At 43.1% G+C, this 17120-nt stretch overlaps 1 protein-coding gene across 3 annotated transcripts in view; it reads right to left on the minus strand.

Moving 5' to 3' along the window:
• Positions 1-7523: 7523 nt before the first annotated feature.
• Positions 7524-17120, minus strand: part of ube2d2 (ubiquitin-conjugating enzyme E2D 2 (UBC4/5 homolog, yeast)) — a 47481-nt gene continuing 37884 nt past the window's right edge. For all 3 annotated transcript variants that reach the window (XM_085995233.1, XM_085995234.1, XM_085995235.1), the window contains 2 exons: positions 9175-9268; positions 7524-8373 (listed from right to left, as the gene is read on the minus strand). In XM_085995233.1, coding sequence (XP_085851359.1) covers positions 8328-8373; positions 9175-9268 — 140 coding nt within the window. In that variant the 3' untranslated portion in view covers positions 7524-8327. The remainder of the gene's footprint in view (positions 8374-9174; positions 9269-17120) is intronic.

A 17120-nucleotide genomic window follows, 5' to 3' on the forward strand; every position in this document is an offset into this window, starting at 1 on the left:
GGAAACAATGATGGGTGAAACTAGAACTAGGGGGCATAATCTTAAAATAAGGGGCTGCTCTTTCAAAACTGAGATGAGGAGAAACTTCTTCACTCAGAGGGTGGTAGGTTTGTGGAATTTGCTGCCCCAGAAAGCTGTGGAAGCTACATCATTACATAAATTTAAAACAGAAATAGATAGTTTCCTAGAAGGGAATTAAGGGTTACGGGGAGCAGGCAGGAAATTGGACATGAGTCTAGGTTCGGAATGGTCATGGCCCTGTGGGTAGTGGAGTGGGCCCAGGGGCCGTGTAGCCTGGTTCTGCTCCTGTGTTCTAATTCTGTTAGATTTCAGGAGATGGTTTTATTCCTGTTCCTGGCTGGGGTGGAGAGATCGCCTTTACAGAAGGTAAGTACTGTAGAAAATATAGGGACAGAGTGATCTCCTGGAAGAATTTCGATCGCCTAGATGGGTCGGAGAGGAATTTCCCAGATTTTTTTTCTCCCAAATTGGCCATTGGATCTTGATCTGGTTTTTCGCCTCTCCCGGGAGATCACATGGGTTCGGGTGGATGCAGAGTGATAGAAGATTTGAGGTTAGGATCAGATCAGCCATGATCTTATTGAATGGTGGAGCAGGCTCGAGGGGCCGATTGGCCTACTCCTGCTCCTATTTCTTATGTTCTTATGAAACGGCTCCCGAATTTTGCCGGTAGATAGAGCTTTCCGGACATTTAACCTCCGGTTAAACGCAAGTTTCCTATACAAAAAAGTGCTCATTATGCTTTGTTTTCAGGTTTTTAAATCCAAATAAAAAACCTCAATTACCTCAAATGCTTCTGGTAATTTTTCCCCACTCAACTGCAAGGCAGCACGAATGAAACAGCCAGTGCCAACATTATGGCAATTCAATGAAAAAAGGACCGTAGCTAAATTTGGAGCCAAAATGAAAAGAATGGGCTTTAGCATTGCATGGGCAGCAGACTACCAGGAGGAACCAAAGCACAGAGAAAAATCGAAGCCCAACCCAATAATTGAAATTCATCTTGCAGCTTGGTGTGACACATGAAGCAAGTGGGACATGAAGGCTTGCAGTCAAACCAGACATTTTTGGTGGTTATGCATGCAGTTAATGCTTACTCCCAACCCTCTTTCTCTCCTCCCCACCCCCAACAAAATACTACGCTCTTCCCTTTTGGTTTCAGCTGCAAGCACAATTTATTCAGTCCTTTGGGTGGAAGGCAATAGGTAGTTTTGGCTTCAGTTGGTAATCATACCGATGCAGGTGATCTAAAGAATTGAAGTTGGCAGGTTAGAACACATTGCACTATGTAACAATAACTTAAAAAAAGACAAATGGATGCTATCCCAACCTCATGTTTGCTAAGCAACCTGCACATACTAGAGACTAGAACCATATTTCTGAAAGTCTGGAGGGGAAATACTAAAAAGTAATCCAGTTTTCCTTTGCTGGTAGCTCAGGTTCTTACACGGCACATGGGTCTGGTGCTTCACATTGTGTTGGTCCATTAGTAACTGATTAGTATGTCAGTGTACTAACCAACATATAGCCTCAAGCTTTACTTACCATTCTGAATGAACAGCTCCTTGAATCGGTGGAATTCTCTCAAGTACCCAGTTATTCTGCTCATGTGTATTTCATATAATATTCTCTGTTCTGAACAGTTGGTTATTAAGCCCTCCTAAATAGATGGCAAAGCAATGCAATAGTAGACATCATTTTAGAAACCACTCATTTCTCTAATTCCACTGGACCTTGTACAGAGGGCACATATAAAGAGACATGATCAGGATTATAATTCTACATAAATCTTACAGTAGTCTAAAAAATGGTGGAGGGGTAATGTGGAAAAGAGGTCAGTTATGGAGAAAAGGAGAACCAAGTAAATTAATATACAAATAATTCTACCAAGGGTAACATTCTAACAAGAGTTAAATATTCTACAGGCACAAATTATAAAAGTTGGGATGGCAATAGGGCCGCAAGATAAAAATCACAGGCAGCGATGGCAAAATGGCAGAAATTAAATTACTTTGCTTCAGTATTTAACAAGGAGACAGATCAGGTGGACATGACATCAGAAGAGGACATTAGAAATCAACCACATTTAATGAGAAATATTAAATAAACTAATCAAAGTCAGAGGATAAAGCCACTGGTCCGGATGGATTAGCAGAGGCACTATTACATTTAATCAGTCATTAGAAAAAGGTGTAGTGCCAGAGGACTGGCGGATAGCTAACACAATACCTATATTTAAGAAAGGAGCTAGACCATGTCCAGGGAACTATAGACCAGCTTATCAGTGGCAGGAAAATTAATGGAATCCCTTCTAAAAGGAGAAAATGGAAAATAAATCTACAAACCAAAAATAATGAATAGTCAGCATGGATTTCAAACGGTAAAGTTTGCTTGACCAACTTCATGGAATTCTTTGAAGAGCTAAGAGTAGGCAAGAGTAATGCAGTAGATGTAATTTATCTAGATTTCCAAAAGGCCTTCGATAAAGGTGCCACATAGACAAATGAACAAGGTCAGAGCATTCGGAGTCAGAGGACAAGTAGAAGAATGTATAGCCTAGCTGAGAGTAGGGGTAGGGTAGCTATTCAGAAGGAGGAAAGTGGGGCCCCACATGGATCAGTGCTAGGACAAATGTTGTTCATAATTTATATTAAGATAGACATTGGAATCAAAAACAATTTCTAAATTTGCAGAAGGCACCAAATTATTTTTTTGGGGTGGAAATAGTAAATACCGAGGAGGACTGCAACAAGTTACAAGACAACATTAATAAAATTGCAGAACAAGCATATAATTGCCAAATGAATTTCAACACAGCTAAATGTGAGGTAGTACATTTAGGGAAGAAAAATATTACTTGGAAAATAATCTAAATGGGGTAGAGGGACAAAGCTATCTGGGAGTACAAATACACAAATCACAAAGTAGCAATGCAGGTTAAAGCGGCCATAAAAAAAAAAGCAAACCAAGCACTAGCAATGTTCACCAATTTTAAATTCGGGTGTGCGGTCCCCTTGAACAGGCTGCACGGCTCAAAAGTTTTGCGCATGCGTGAAATTTCACATTGGAAAAGCCGGTCCCAGTGTGGGACCAGCAGACAGCTGTGCAGCTTAGGGGGAACGTTGAGCGCTAGGGGTTATTACCAGAGGGATAGAACTGAAAAGTAGAAGAGTTATGCTAAGTTGTATTGAACCTTGGTTAGATCACACTTGGGAGTACGGTGTACAATTCTGGTTACCATATTATAAAAAAGGACAGAAAGGCACTTGAGAGGGTGCAAAAAAGATTTACAAGGATGACAGCAGAACTGAGGTTATAACCATCAGGAAAGGGTGAACAGGCTGAGTCCCTTTTCTCTTGAAAAAAGGCTGAGGGATGACATAATTGCGAAAGGTAAGAGGCGGCAGAGTTTTCACTTATGGGGAAGAGCAAAAGTAGAGTCCATCAAGGCAAGATAGTTGCCGAGAAATCAAATAGGGAATTCTGAAGAAACTTCTTTATCCAAAGAGTAGTGAGAATGTGGAGCTTGCTACCGTGGAGTAGTTGAGGTGAATGGTATCGATGCATTTAAGGGGAGGCTAGATAAGCACACGAGGGAGAAGGGAATAGAGGGTTATATGCTGATAGCTAGATGAGGAAAGACAGGAGGAGGCTTGAGTGGAGCATAAACGCTGGCATGAACTGGTTGGGCCGTGCTGTATATTCTAGGTAATTTTATGTAATGATCTGAAGTTTGAATTCTTGCCTGCATGACCATGTAAAAGTAGCAGTAACTAACAATAATCCAGAACAGAATTCAGGTATTCCACCCAATGCCTTCTAATGAGCAGCAAGCTCGTTGCCCCCAGGTTATACTCCATTTCAGCTGGATGTTGTAGAAAAGCTCTTTTCAGTGGACCCAGTGAGGCTAGCTACTAATGGCTCTGCAAAAGATACTCAACAAGGTCTAGAAACACTAATAACAAAGTCTTCTTAAAAATATGGCTGTAATGTTGGTGTTGAGAAAATATAAAATCAGAAGAGTTTCCACTGCTGTCTCTTTCCTTCCTCTCTATAGAAGTGCACCAACTGAAACCTTTTGCATGCAAAATACAATTAAAGTCAGAATTTCAATATTACTTTCCAAAATAATCCATGTCCATAGACAGACAGTAGACAAAAATGTGAGAATCAGGATTTCTGAGCTTTTAATAGTTTACACTTGGACAGGTCTGTGAAAGAGCAAAATCCACCCCCTCGACTAGCCAGCAAATGTCCTACCTACTTCACTGCTATATATTGCTCCAGGCCAATCTATACACACCCCCCCACCCCCAAACAAACACCATGCGAAATTTTGAATATACATAAGATGTTACACAAGAATGGTCTGTATGCCCAGATGACTTCAAACTGTAGATGTATGAATGGTCTGTGGTGCTATCAAAACATTAGTCCAAGAACAAGCAGACTGGGACTAGAGTGGAATTTGTAATGGTGTAGAATTATAAAAGTGTTCATAAAAGACAGCAAAACTATCACATTTTCTTCTAATAGTGCTAGATGGAATGATTTGTTTCTCTTCCAGGAGACTGAAATCAAAAGTAGATTTTAATGTTAAAAACAGACTTAAAGATGAAGTCTGTAAATCAGTAACCATTTTAAATACATAAATTAGAGGACTGTATTAACTTTACCAGCCTATTTCTGCCAAAAGAATATCTGTTTAAACAATGAGTGCTAATGACTTTACAACTTGGAGTTGCAGAGCTAACTGTGGACATTGCAATTAATGTTGAGATTTAAAAACAGAAGTTTAACCATACTAAAGTGCCCTGACTTCATCGTTGTTTGGTTAACTGCACTCGCTGTTCAGACAGGACAGGAAAATGAAAGAGCATTGACCACGTTCCTTTAATGGTTTGGATTTGATAGCAACACTCTAAAATGCCAGTATGTGTAAAAGTAACTTACAGCCTTACCCACAAGTCACATTTACAATAAACCTGTATTTTTTTGTACACATACACAAAGGGGGTTAGAGATAAACTAATCAGCATTTGTCTATAAAAATCATAATGATTTCAGCCTGGTTATATGGCAATACCTTCAGAACAGCTGGACATCATACAATATCAATTGTAAAATCTGCCATTTCAATGCATTATCCAGTTTCATTCTCTTAAAGGGGTATTAAATACTTGGCAAAATAAACTTCATAAAGCCAATTGGAAACAACTGGGGATCCAAAAACAGCTCATAGAAATCTACATGAAGTCTCTTGGCCAGAAAAGAGCAACTAGGCCACTGAATCTATTGGGTAACTACCAAGAGTTTGCAATCTTGAGCTAACGTATAAAGGCCATGAATAGACAGGATAGCCTTCTAGTTGGTGCAGGGCCCTTCAGTGCTACAATCAGCAACAATTTTTTATGTTCAATAGTAGCAGATGTAGCTTCCAGACTGGGACTTTTCTGGTTACTAAACATGACAGGTCTCTAGAAACTGCTTTTAGACTTGCAGTCACACAATCCAAATGCAATGCATCCTAGGTTGCGGAGGGAAACAAGAGAGTGGAGATAGTAAAGCTTTGGCTGCAATCTTCCAAGCCTCCTTAGATATGGGAATGGTGCCAGAGAACTAGAGGACTGCAAATGTTACAACCCTGTTCATTAAAAAGGGGGGGGGGGTTAAACCCAGCAACTACACGTCAGTCAACCAAACAGTCTATGGTGGGGAAACTTTGAGACAATAATCAGAGGAAAAAATTGTCACTTTGAAAAATACAGGTGAATGACAGCCAGCATGGTTTGTTGAAGGCAAATCATGTTTGCCTAACTTGATTTGAGTTCTTTGATGAAGTAATGGGAGGGTTGTTTGGTTGATGTGCACGTGGACTTTCAAAAGACGTTTGATAAAGTACCACACAATAAACTAGTTAGTAAATTTGAAGCCCATGGGATTAAACAGATAGTGGCAGAATGGATACAAAATTGCCTAAGACAGAAAGTAGAGAGCGCAGTGAGGGAAGTATAGAGTGGTGTCCCCCAGGGGTCGGTATCAGGACTGCTGCTCTTATGATCTGTACTAATGACCTCGACTTGGATAGACAGGGCATAATTTCTAAGTTTGCAGATGACATAAAACTCAAATGTAAAACAGTGAGGAGGATAGCAACTGACTTCAGGAGGAGAAGGCTGTTAAAAAAGCATATGGATTCTTAGCTTTATGAACAGAGGTGTAGAGTACAAATGCAAGTAGTTATGCTAAACATTTATAAATCACGTTGGGCCCCAGCTGGAGTACTGTGTTCAATTCTGGGCACCATACTTTAGGAAGGATGTCAAGACCTTGGAGTGGGCAGAGGAGATTTGCTAGAATGCGATCAGTTACATGAAGACTAAAGAAGCTGGGGCCGTTCGCCTTTGAGCAGAGGTGGTCAAGGTTAAAGAGTGATTTAATAAGAGCATTCAAAATCGTGACAGGTTTTGATGGAGTCATTCAGGAGAAACTGCCCAAGAGTCAGTAACCAGAGGAGACAGATTTAAGGTAATTGGCTAAAGAACCAGAGGCAAGATGAGATTTTTTTTTTTTTTTTTTTTAATGCACAGTGTTATGATCTGGAATGCATTGCCTGAAAGGGTGGTGTTAGCAGATTCAATAATAACTATCAAAATGGAATGGGATAAGTTTGCAGGACAATGGGGAAAGGGACTAATTGGATAGTCCATCAAAGAGCCAGCACAGGTACGATGGGCTGAATAGCCGCCTTCTGTTCTGTATCATTCTATGGTCTGAAAGTCTTAGGAAAAGAACAATGTTTAACATTTATCAGGGTGAGTGAAGAAACATTTAAAAAGTAATCCAATGCCCCTCCCAAAAAATGTGATCCTCCCTCCAAGACTGAAAGGATAGAAAAACCACAGTTCACAAGAATTCAAGTTGAAGCTTTATCTGAGGGACAGCTACTTCAATGCACTACAGCTATAGCATATCTAATGAATCATAAGTGAACGTGCAGGGTGCATTTGGTGAGAGTCAATTTCCAAATGCAGATCAGAGTTTTACATAAAACCAGATCATTTCATACGAGTTCAATATGCAGCTTTAAGATTAGTGCAATTATGCACGGTTACTGCATTATGAAGATCTGCCATGTAAGTTTGTCAGGCAGTGAGCCCTAATTTGATCTCCTATGCAATTTTCTAGCAAAAAATGACAAGTATAGTGGAAAGGATCCAGTGGCCAAACCTAACAGGCCAAGTGCCCACTCAAAATAAATCATGGTTAAGATATCAACTTTTAGCAGCGGAGATACAAATCTCTAACATGTAATTACCAGGCTTCAGATAGGAGGTTTTGAGCAAGTTAGCCATTGCAAACAGAATTTTATCATAAAAACACAATTGTGGATTATCTTCGCTGCCACATGTTCATCTCTTGTACTAATACTCTTTCAATATCTGGTTTCTGAAGATGGCAGCGTTCAATTTGTCTTTTACCCTGGTCAGAGAAATACTTAATGACTTTAGTAATCAGTTTATTACACAGATTAATCATTTTGAACATACAAGCTCCAGGAGAGCCTTTGGGTCATTAAATATACACAAGTTCTGTCATGAATTTTTACCCTTACATCCAGATGAGGCTTCTAAGATTAGTTAACAAAAACAAAAAAAAATTAGAGCTATTAGCTACTCATTCACTGTAAGCCTAATATAAACCCAAAAAGGTGTAGGAAAATTGAATGACTGGCTAACTAATAGCTCCAATCCATTTAACTGTTGAGGGAGACAATTCAAATGGCTGTTTAATTTCATAGGACACAAGTATGCTTCCAACTTTCCATCCCAACATTTAACTAGAATGTAGATTTGCATTCTTCAGCATAAAAACTGCAAAACATTAAACAAATTAAAGTTCTTCATTCTATTATTCATAACCATTATGAGTTTAAAAGAATTCCAACATACATCTTATAAAAGGAAAAGTTCCCATCCCCGGAAGCACTTAAACCCTGAATTTTTAACAATCTTGTTACAATGACTAGGAATGCTTTTAGTCTCACAAAAACTGTTATGATCGAAGAACTGGACATTAACACTTGCTTTGTAAGTAGTCAGAATTTCAAACAATTGAGAAAGGGGCATTTCTATCAGCTGTTCCAAATATGTACACAAAACAACGCAGCACTGCTGGATCAGGTGAACATGTGCACAGGGGAAAGAGGCGTGGGCTCAAAGAAAGCAGTCAAATGGAAACCAAAGAAATTTGTTTTGCAAGTTCCCCCAGCTGTATTTAAGAGGTTCGTCAACATTTTAATGTAATCACATTGCATACTTCTGAGTCCATTCCCGAGCTATTCTGTTGTACCTAGAAGGAAAAAAAAAAGCAATAAATAGAAAAATGTTTTCAGCAATTTTATTTGAATTTTTAATCATAGAATCACAGCACATTTGGCCCATCATGCTTGCTCTTTGAAAGAGCTATGCAATTGGACTCGCGTCCCTGGTCTTTCCTCATAGCCCTGCAAATTTTTCCTTTCCAAATAGTATCCAATTCCCTTTTGAAAGTTATTATTTAATACTACAGTAAGTGAACAGACTACCATAAGGTTTCAGCTTGATTTAGAACTGTGTGCACATTACCAAATTTACAGTTGGGCATGTCCTCATTACAATAAACAGTACAGCGCTCGGTGAGAGTTTGGTTCAAATGGAGCTGACGAGAAGAGGGGTGAAAAAAAATGGGTTACATCTCACTCTTTAGCCACCGGGGACAATTCAGAAAAAACAAAAATTGTGAAATATTTAAATCAAGATTTAAATTTTGAACAATTTAGGTCATTTAGTTGATCCGTCCCTTTATTTGGAAATGTAGTTTTTTCTTCAAAAGACCATTTACTACCCCTATATATTTAGCCAATACTCCAAAACGTATCTCAAGTAACAGGACAATATGATTAAATCAAGCAGAATCTACCGAAACTCAGTATCAGCAATCTCTCCCATTATTTACAAATACAATTATAAGCTATGGTCAGTCTCATTACAGACTTCCATGATGCATCTTGCTTAGAACACTGGTTTCATAAAAGCAGCATTTTCAGTTCTGGACTACACAAGTTACTTTGCATAGCTTGTACTTGAGATTAACCACCTGAAACATACTCACTTTTCTCTATCTGTTTTGTAGATACGTGCAATCTCAGGCACTAGGGGGTCATCTGGATTTGGATCACATAACAGTGAACAGATGGACAAAAGAACTGAAACAAAGTGCAAATTCCAAGTTATGATGTACAATTCCATCATATGGCTTAGCTATACAATGTATACCATAAAATCCATTTAAGTTTTTTAAATTAAAATATGAAAGTTTTTTTTTAAATGGCATTTATACTTTTATCCATCCTATAATAAATCATTGCCACTGAATAGGCACAATACCTCGTAATCTAAAGCACATGGCACAGAGATGGAGTTATTTTCATATCTGTACATTATTTTCCACCAGTGGAAGAGGATAGTAACTGAATAGGTCAATGTGGCAATATCAATTTATAACTGAAGATTAATACTGCACTTCTGTAACCATTGGTAAAATATCAATCTTCAACAAGTAAAACAAACTAAACTGGCTGACATTCTTAAAGATTAAGTCAATAATCCAACTTGTGGAACAACAACATTTTCAAGTTTCCACAGGTTTTTGAATGTATATATACTTTTGGTTACTGTCTGCTCTGTAAAATTCAGTTAGCTCAACTGCCATAAATAACAAGTAGTCACAAATTACAGGACATTGCTGTATTGTGCCTGTGCTAGTTCAATTGAAGCTTTCTACTTTCCAATTCAATTTCCCTAATCCCTCAAGTCTCTTTGCAAAATGACCAGTTCCCTTTAACATGTATGATAGCAAAATACTGCAGATGCTGGAAATCCAAAATAACAGAAATTGCTGGAAAAACTCAGGTCAGGCAACATCCGTGGAGAGAAATTTCTGCTGAGTTTTTCCAGCAATTTCTGTTGTTATTCCCTTTAACATGTTATAGCCTTGCTTCAATATCTGCCTGTAGCAAAGCATTCAGTGGTCTAATTATCCTTTGTGAAAATCCTGACACCTGCTATTTTGTTACCAATTTGGAATCTACTGGCAACAATCATACCATTTACAAACTCAAAATCCTTCATAAATTTTGAAAACTTCCATTATATTTTTGCTTTAACCTTTCATCTTCCAGTTGGAATTTCAGAACTTATAGCCTCTCATGCTAGATATAATTTTAATGAACCTTCACTTTACCCTTTCCACAGCTTTACTACCTTATAACTGCATCTCTTCCTCGCCACAAGTTGCTGGTCAATTTGAACATTAATAACGGTGTGTGTGGTTCACACGACGTTATTCTTTTCAGCAAATTCGGAGCCAATATTTCAACTGCGGCCTTAGTAACAGCTAACTGAGCCTGACATTTTAGGGTACAATTCCTCTCATCTTCAAATGGTATGTTTTTTTTTTTAATTTGCATTGAACTGCATCCACTACACTACTAACCTTCCTGCAGTTTGTTGCATTTTCCTCAGTTTGCCATGCCAAATATTGCACCAAAGTTGTACGCCATCCGTCTTATACACATGTTCAAATTATATAAATAAAAAAAGCAAGTTCTAGAACAATACTTAACTGGAAGAGGGCTAATGTCCATGTTGATGAGCTGGAGTCTGAGCTTCAGACACTGCAACACATCAGGGAGGGGGAGAAGTACCTGGACTCTATCAGGAGGTGGTCACACCTATGAAGTTAAGTAATTCAGATGTAGCCCATGGTCAGGGACAGGACGGTGTGACTACGAGTGAGGCAGGTACGGGGATCCAGGAGGTAGAGCTGGAGGAGCCGCAGCCCTTGCTCTTGACCAACAGATTCGAGGTTCTTACTCTCTGTGGGGACAGGAGCAGGGACTGCAGGGAGGATGAGCAACCTGGCCACAGCACCTTGGAACGGGGGGCCATTCAAGAGGCGGGGGGGGGGGGGGGGGGGAGTAAATAGAAATGCTGTAGTGGTAGGGGATAGTATTATTAGGGGGATAGATAGAGTTCTCTGCAGTCAAGAGCGGGAGTCCCGAAGGCTGTGTTGCCTACCCGGTGCCAGGGTTAAGGACATCTCCTCTGGGCTGGAAAGAAACTTGCAGTGGGAGGGGGTGGATCCAGTTGTCGTGGTCCATGTTGGTACAAACGACGTAGATAGGACTAGGAAGCCGGTTCTGTTAAAGGAGTATGAGCAGCTAGGGGTCAAATTAAAAAACAGAACCTCAAGGGTGATAATCTCTGGATTATTACCTGAGCCACGAGCAAATTTGGCTAGGACAAATAAAATTAGAGAGTTAAATGCGTGGCTCAAAGACTGGTGTGGGAGAAATGGGTTTTGCTTCCTGGGACACTGGCACCAGTACTGGGGCAGGAGGGAGCTGTTCCGTTGGGACGGGCTTCACTTGGCCAGTGCTGGGACTAGAGTCCTGGCAGATCATATAACGAGGGCTGTAGAGAGGGCTTTAAACTAACTAGTGGGGGGGGGGGGGGGGGGGAGGTCCCTAGAGAGCAAATAATAAAAATGACAACAGAGAAGGTCATAGACTTAGGTAGCAGTGGGGAAATTAAAAAACCAGAGTGTGTCAGGAAGGGGCAGAAGGTATGGAGTAAAAGGTAAAGTAATAAAAAGGGCAAAAGCAGTAACTAAGTGTCACAAAACATATTTGAAAGTTCTCTATCTGAATGCACGTAGCATTCGTAACAAAATAGACGAGTTAATGGCACAAATAACTACATATGGGTATGATCTTGTGGCCATTACAAAAACATGGCTGCAGGGTGACAATGCCTGGGAATTAAACATAGCAGGTTATTTAACGATCAGGAAGGACAGGCAGGAAGGAAGGGGAGGTGGGGTGGCTATGTTAATAAAGGAAGGAATCACTGTAATACAGAGAAATGATATTGGGTCAAAAGATCAGGACAATGAAACAGTTTGGGTGGAGGTAAGGAACAATAAGGGGGAAAAAAACACTAGTGGGCGTAGTCTATAGGCCTCCGAACAGTTGCAACTCTGTTGGATGGAGTATCAATCAGGAAATAGTTGAGGCTTGTAATAAGGGAACATCTATAATTATGAGGGATTTTAACTATCATATTAATTGGACAAATCAAATTGGGCAGGGCTGCCTTGAGGATGAGTTAATTGAGTGTATTAGGGATGGGTTTCTTGAGCAGTATGTAACTGAACCGACCAGGGGGCAAGCAACCTTAGATCTGGTCCTGTGTAACGAGACAGAATTAATTAAAAATGTCGTAGTAAAGGATCCCCTTGGAATGAGTGACCATAACATGGTTGAATTCCATATTCAATTAGAGGGTGAGAAGGTTGGATCTCAAACAAGCATGCTCAGCTTGAATAAAGGAGACTATGAAGGTATGAGAGCGGAATTGAGTAGAGTGGACTGGAAAAATAGATTAAAGGGTAAGACGATACATGATCAGTGGTGTACATTTAAGGAGTTATTTTACAACTTCCAAAAAATATATATTCCACTAAGAAAAGGGTGTAAAAGAAAAGACAGCCATCCGTGGCTAAGTAAAGAAATTAAGGATAGTATTCGACTAAAAACAAGGGCATATGAGGTAGCCAAATCTAGTGGGGGGAAAGAGAGGATTGGGAAAACATTAAAAGACAGCAAAAAGTAACTAAAAGATTGATTAAGAAAGGGAAGATAGATTATGAAAGTAAATTATCAAAAAATATAAAAACAGATAGTAAGAGTTTTTATAGTTATATAAAAAGAAAAAAGGGTGGCTAAAGTAAATGTTGGTCCCTTAGAGGATGAGACCGGGAAATTAACGGTGGGAAATATGGAGATGGCAAAAACACTGAATGAATATTTTGTATCACTCTTCACAGTAGAAGACACTAAGAATATCCCAACACTGGACAAACAGGGGGGCTATGGGGGGGAGGGGGGGGGGGGGGGGGGGGGGGAAGTAGCTAAACACAATCAAAATCACTAAGGAAGTGGTACTCGGTAAAATAATGGGACTCAAGGCGGATAAATCACCTGGACCCGATGGCTTACATCCTAGGGTCTTGAGGGAAGTGGCGGTAGGGATTGTGGATGCATTGGTAATAATTTTCCAAAATTCCCTGGAATCAGCAAAGGTCCCGGCAGGCTGGAAAACTGCTAATGTAACGCCCTTATTTAAAAAGGGCAGTAGACAGAAGGCTGGAAACTATGGACCGGTTAGCCTAACATCTGTGGTAGGTAAAATATTGGAGTCCATTATTAAGGAGACAGTAACAGGACATTTGGATAATCATAATTTAATAGGACAAAGTCAGCATGGTTTTATGAAGGGGAAGTCATGTTTGACAAATTTGCTGGAGTTCTTTGAGGAAGTAACATATAGGGTGGATAAAGGGGAAACCAGTGGACGTAGTGTATTTAGACTTCCAAAAGGCATTTGACAAGGTGCCACACTGTGGTAAACCACTGTTATCGTTCACTATCGTTACACTATGGTTATCACTGTTTATATCGTTACAACAGTGTAAACAGTGATAACCATAGTGTATCACTACACAAGGTTACCTCTTGCCACGCTGTTATACCTGGGCTGACTTCAGCTGACTCCGCCCATGGCTCCGCCTGCTTGCCCAGGTATAAAGGTGATCAACTGGCTGGTATTCCTCCTTGTTGGAACCGATCACCCACGAGGGTGGGCTCTGTTATTTAGCCAATAAAAACCTATAGTTGCAATCTTAACTCGTCGCTTTTCATGGAATGAATTGATAGGTATATCAATTTTATTGGCTAAATTTTGAAATGAGTGGATCGGAGCAGCCAAACGACCAGCTACAACAGCCACAGCAGCCGGCCTGGCTGCGAGCCCTCCGACCGCCGTACCTGGATCTAAACCCACAGGCAGCGAACTCAGCCCTCGACTTCGAACACTGGCTGAGCTGTTTCGAATCCTACCTGGGAGAATCCGGCGTGCCTCCGGGATCCAAACTAAGAGTTCTGACCGCCCAGGTGAGCCCTAAAGTATTTGCATTCATCCGGGACCTTGCTACATACGAAGACGCCCTCAACCTGCTGAAAGAGCAGTACCGGAGCCCTGTAAATTCTATGTATGCCAGACATCTAAGATCCCGCTCGCAACAGCCAGGAGAGTCGGTTGATGATTTCTTACGGGCGCTACAAATACTCGGCAGGGACTGTGACTTTAAAGCCGTAACAGCTGCAGAACATACCGATGGAAATATCCGCGATGCCTTCGTGAAAGGCCTTCGGTCAGGCTACTCACGGCAAAGACTGCTGGAATCAAAGGACCTCGACCTGAAAACAGCTGCTATCCTCGCTCGCTCCTTGGAAGTGGCCCATCGGGACCTCGAGGCGTACTCCAGGTACAGTGCTGCGCGACCCTGGGACTCGGGCCCAACTCCAGCCGCAATACCCCTCGCACCGCCGCCCCTGCGACCTACCACAGCGTCGGTGTCCCGGAATCGATCGGGACCGCCACCCCCGGGACCGGCCGCGGCAGCGGAGCCCCGCGATCGGGCCGCCTGCTGCTTCTTCTGTGGCCAGGCGAAACACCCGAGGGCGCGCTGCCCTGCAAGGAACGCGACCTGCTCCGACTGCCAAAAGAAAGGCCACTTCGCGAAGGCCTGCAGGGGGAAAGCCACTGACGCCAGGAGTGCCTCATGCGAGTTGTGGGGGCGGCCATCATTAATCAAGGCAACAGATGCCAGCATCGCCTCATGTGATTTGTGGGGGCGGCCATCTTCTCCGCCATTTTGTTCACCGCACTTGACCGCCACCTTGTCTCCAGACCCGACCACCGCCCCGCCCGCAGACTACAGCAGCTCGCTCAGCCATACGCTGGCCTCCGTCACGCTTGACCAAGCCCTCCCGCATCATCTGTCCAAGTCTATGATGGACATCGGAGTAAACGGCCACGCCACGACCTGCCTGTTCGACAGCGGAAGCACGGAGAGTTTTATTCACCCAGACACGGTGAGCTACTACTCCCTCACTGTCTGGCCAACGCGCCAGCGGATCTCGATGGCGTCGAAGTCACATTCAACTGACGCCAGTGGCTACTGTGTGGTGACCCTGTCGGTTAGGGGCACGGAATATAAAAACTTTAAACTTCTCGTCCTGCCCCAGCTCTGCGCTGCCGTCCTACTAGGGCTGGATTTCCAATGCCACCTCCAAAGTGTCACCCTGGCATACGGTGGACCCCTCCCCCCACTCACAGTCTACAACCAGCAGGTTTTAAACCGCCCGCCGCATACCACCTGCGGCCTCTCCACTCTCAAAGTCCCGCCCCCTTCCTTGTTCGCTAACCTCACCCGCGACTGTAAACCCGTCGCTACCAAGAGCAGGCGGTACAGCGCCGGGGACAGAGCTTTTATTAGCTCCGAGGTGCAGCGACTCCTGAAGGAGGGCATCATCGAGAGGAGCAACAGCCCCTGGCGTGCCCAGGTCGTAGTCGTTAAGACCGGCTATAAACACCGCCTAGTCATCGACTATAGCCAAACCATAAACCGGTACACCCAGCTGGACGCATACCCCCTTCCCCGCATATCTGATATGGTCAATCAGATTGCACAGTACCGGGTATTCTCTACCATCGACCTTAAGTCTGCCTATCACCAACTCCCTATCCGCCCTGAGGACCGCCAGTATACCGCCTTCGAGGCGAATGGCCGCCTTTACCACTTCCTTAGGGTTCCCTTCGGCGTCACCAACGGGGTTTCGGTCTTCCAAAGGGAGATGGACCGGATGGTTGACCAGAACGCGCTGCATGCCACGTTCCCTTATCTAGATAACGTCACCATCTGCAGCCACGACCGGCAGGACCATGATGTTAATCTGGAGAAATTCCTCCGTACGGCCCAACGGCTGAACCTCACCTACAATAAGGAGAAATGTGTGTTTAACACCCCGCGCCTTGCCATCCTCGGCTGCGTAGTAGAGAACGGAGTCATCGGCCCCGACCGCGAAAGAATGCGCCCCCTCATGGAGCTTCCCCTTCCCCTCTGTCAAAAGGCACTGAAGAGAACCCTGGGGCTCTTCGCTTACTATGCCCAATGGGTGCCCAATTATGCGGACAAAGCAAGACCCCTCATGAAGTCCACCTCCTTCCCCCTGACAGCAGAAGCATGCGCAGCCTTCTCCCTCATAAAAGGAGACAGTGCTAAGGCCACAATGCACGCGGTGGATGAGTCTATCCCTTTCCAAGTGGAGAGCGATGCATCTGACTTCGCCCTAGCTGCAACCCTTAACCAGGCGGGGAGACCTGTGGCCTTCTTCTCAAGGACCCTCCAGGGCCCTGAGATGCGACACTCTTCTGTCGAGAAGGAGGCCCAGGCGATCGTGGAGGCAGTACGACGCTGGAGGCATTACCTGGCAGGCAAACGATTTACCCTCCTCACCGACCAGCGTTCGGTCGCTTTTATGTTTAATAACAAGCTGAGGGGCAAAATCAAGAACGACAAGATCTTGAGGTGGAGAATTGAGCTCTCCACCTACGATTACGATATCTTGTACCGGCCTGGTAAACTGAACGAACCCCCAGATGCTCTATCACGAAGTACATGTGCAAGTTGATAGACTGCAGACCCTCCACAACGACCTCTGCCACCCCGGGGTCACCAGACTTTACCACTTCATTAAGGCCCGCAACCTGCCCTACTCCATCGAGGAGGTCAGGACCATGACCAGGAACTGCCAAACCTGTGCCGAATGCAAACCGCATTTCTATAGGCCGGACAGAGCAAGCCTGATCAAGGCCACCCGCCCCTTCGAGCGCTTGAGCATCGATTTTAAGGGGCCCCTCCCGTCCTCTGACCGTAATGTGCACTTCCTCAACATTATTGACGAGTACTCCCATTTCCCCTTTGCCTTCCCCTGCCCAGACGTGACCAGTACCATGGTCATCAAATGCCTGAACGACCTCTTCGCCTTGTTCGGGTTCCCGAACTATATACATAGCGACCGGGGCTCATCCTTCATGAGCGAGGAACTTCGCCAGTTCCTACTAGCGAGAGGTATTGCTGCAAGCAGGACC

The sequence above is a fragment of the Somniosus microcephalus genome, chromosome 8 (genome assembly GCF_052327205.1).
Source record: "Somniosus microcephalus isolate GS21.2 chromosome 8, FLI_Smic_1.0, whole genome shotgun sequence".
NCBI lineage: Eukaryota > Metazoa > Chordata > Chondrichthyes > Squaliformes > Somniosidae > Somniosus > Somniosus microcephalus.